Source organism: Monopterus albus, unplaced genomic scaffold (assembly GCF_001952655.1).
Source record: "Monopterus albus unplaced genomic scaffold, M_albus_1.0 scaffold2556.1, whole genome shotgun sequence".
In the NCBI taxonomy this organism is placed as follows: Eukaryota; Metazoa; Chordata; class Actinopteri; order Synbranchiformes; family Synbranchidae; genus Monopterus; species Monopterus albus.
The window spans coordinates 1-1,686 of record NW_018130429.1 but is presented as its reverse complement, the minus strand read 5'-3'; the positions used below and the strand labels follow the sequence as shown (position 1 = coordinate 1,686).

Sequence of the window (1,686 nt, the reverse complement as noted above, 5' to 3'; positions counted from 1 at the left end):
ACATTTTCCCCTTGTTAAATGACCATAACCACAGATGCTTGCATTTGACAGCTCTAGACTCTGCAGTGAAGCTTGTATATGCAATATATATTTAAGTGTGTCCAAACTTTTGACTTGCAGTGTTTATGTGAAGGCACATGGAATAACCAGCACAGCATGTAGCAATTTTGAATAAAAGCTACTGTAACACTGGGACCAGGTAACCCGAGAATGTCAACCCATTCTTAGTTCCCCAAGTGTGACAATGTTGCTGCAAAGAAATGGCTTCAGAAAAGGACTGATGAATACCTGTCTGTTGTGCAGCTGTCTATCAACGTAGACCTGGCCCTCTGTGATGTATCCAGTCAGATCAGGAATGGGATGAGTGATGTCTGTTAGACACAGTAATTATTTAATCACAACATATCAAACAAATCTTGTCTCTTTCTTGCATTTAAACACTGCACTACAATTAATATAAACGCTACATATAGTGCCTTGGTTGAGCTTACAATCAGTGATTGAGGCACTATTCAAATCCCTAACTGATTTGCAGGCATTAAAACAAATGTCACACATAGAAGAGAAATTTGTGTAAGCTTCCCGGTTTAAAGACCTTTACTCTAAATCAGGAGCCCGAGAGCCCTTTGGAACACCAGCAGTGTTTAGTAAAAGCCGACACAATCACCTCCCTGCAATGCTGTAATGGGGGACTTCTGTTCAACTAGATAGGAGTAGGCTCTTCATACGTGTTGCTATGGTAACTGCAGGCATCAAAAATGTCTGCTCTGTCCATTTCACATGCCTACTGCAGTAATTCAAACAATGACTTGGAGAGAGTTAGGAATTTAAGGACAGAAAACAGAACACTGGAGTATAATCTGTACAATCACAGTGATATCCAGCAAATACACAATCAAGCCTTGTTTTAAAAGCATCAAAACATGTTTGTAATTCTTATCTGGGTCCACTACAAGGTTGATGGTTGAAGATGTCACTTTGGTCTAACATAAAGCACAGAAAGCTTTTGTTCTATTGCTGCTGCTCTCACCATCATTGGGCATGGTGAGAATGGGGATCTGGGTGATGGAGCCATTTCTGCCCTCCACACGGCCGGCTCGTTCATAGATGGTGGCCAGATCAGTGTACATGTAGCCAGGAAAGCCTCGACGGCCAGGCACCTCCTCTCGGGCAGCAGAAACCTAAAGATGGAGGGTGGCGGGTGAGTAAGGGGGCAACAAGATACAGGTAAGAAGAAGCCAAAAGATTCAAAACTGTTAGCACAGTTACAATTTATTTTCATTCCCTTTTCTTTTCCTTTGCTGCTTTTCTCCCAGATTTTCAGAAAGTTTGAGAAAATGTTGAATTTGCATGAAAGAATCCCCCCCCATTAGAGGGTCTAGTGAAATTCAAAACAAACTGACACCATAACCTCTGTGCATGTCCTGCAACAACGCAAGCATTGGATGTCTGGTTGCAACAAACTGTGCATTAAAAGCAGCCTCTAGTCTGAACCTAGCATTACCTGAATAATGAGTAAATCTGTCAGTAGAACACCCTGGTTACTGCTAATGGGACACAAAGAGCACTAACACTGCACAAAGCTCGAATTACTGCACACTTAAAATTATTAGTTCAATACAAAGGTAAAATATGACCTTGCTAGGTTGCTAAAGTTACCAAAACAAACACATTGGCTTTAGATGC

At 41.5% G+C, this 1,686-nt stretch overlaps 1 protein-coding gene across 1 annotated transcript; it reads right to left on the bottom strand.

Moving 5' to 3' along the window:
• Window positions 1-288: 288 nt before the first annotated feature.
• Window positions 289-1,181, bottom strand: LOC109954011 (V-type proton ATPase subunit B-like; the record flags this gene model as incomplete). The annotated part of the gene is made up of 2 exons (XM_020589444.1): window positions 289-371; window positions 1,031-1,181. Coding segments are annotated over 2 exons (234 nt in total), but the record flags the coding sequence as incomplete, so codon positions are not given.
• Between the last annotated feature and the right edge of the window lie 505 nt (window positions 1,182-1,686).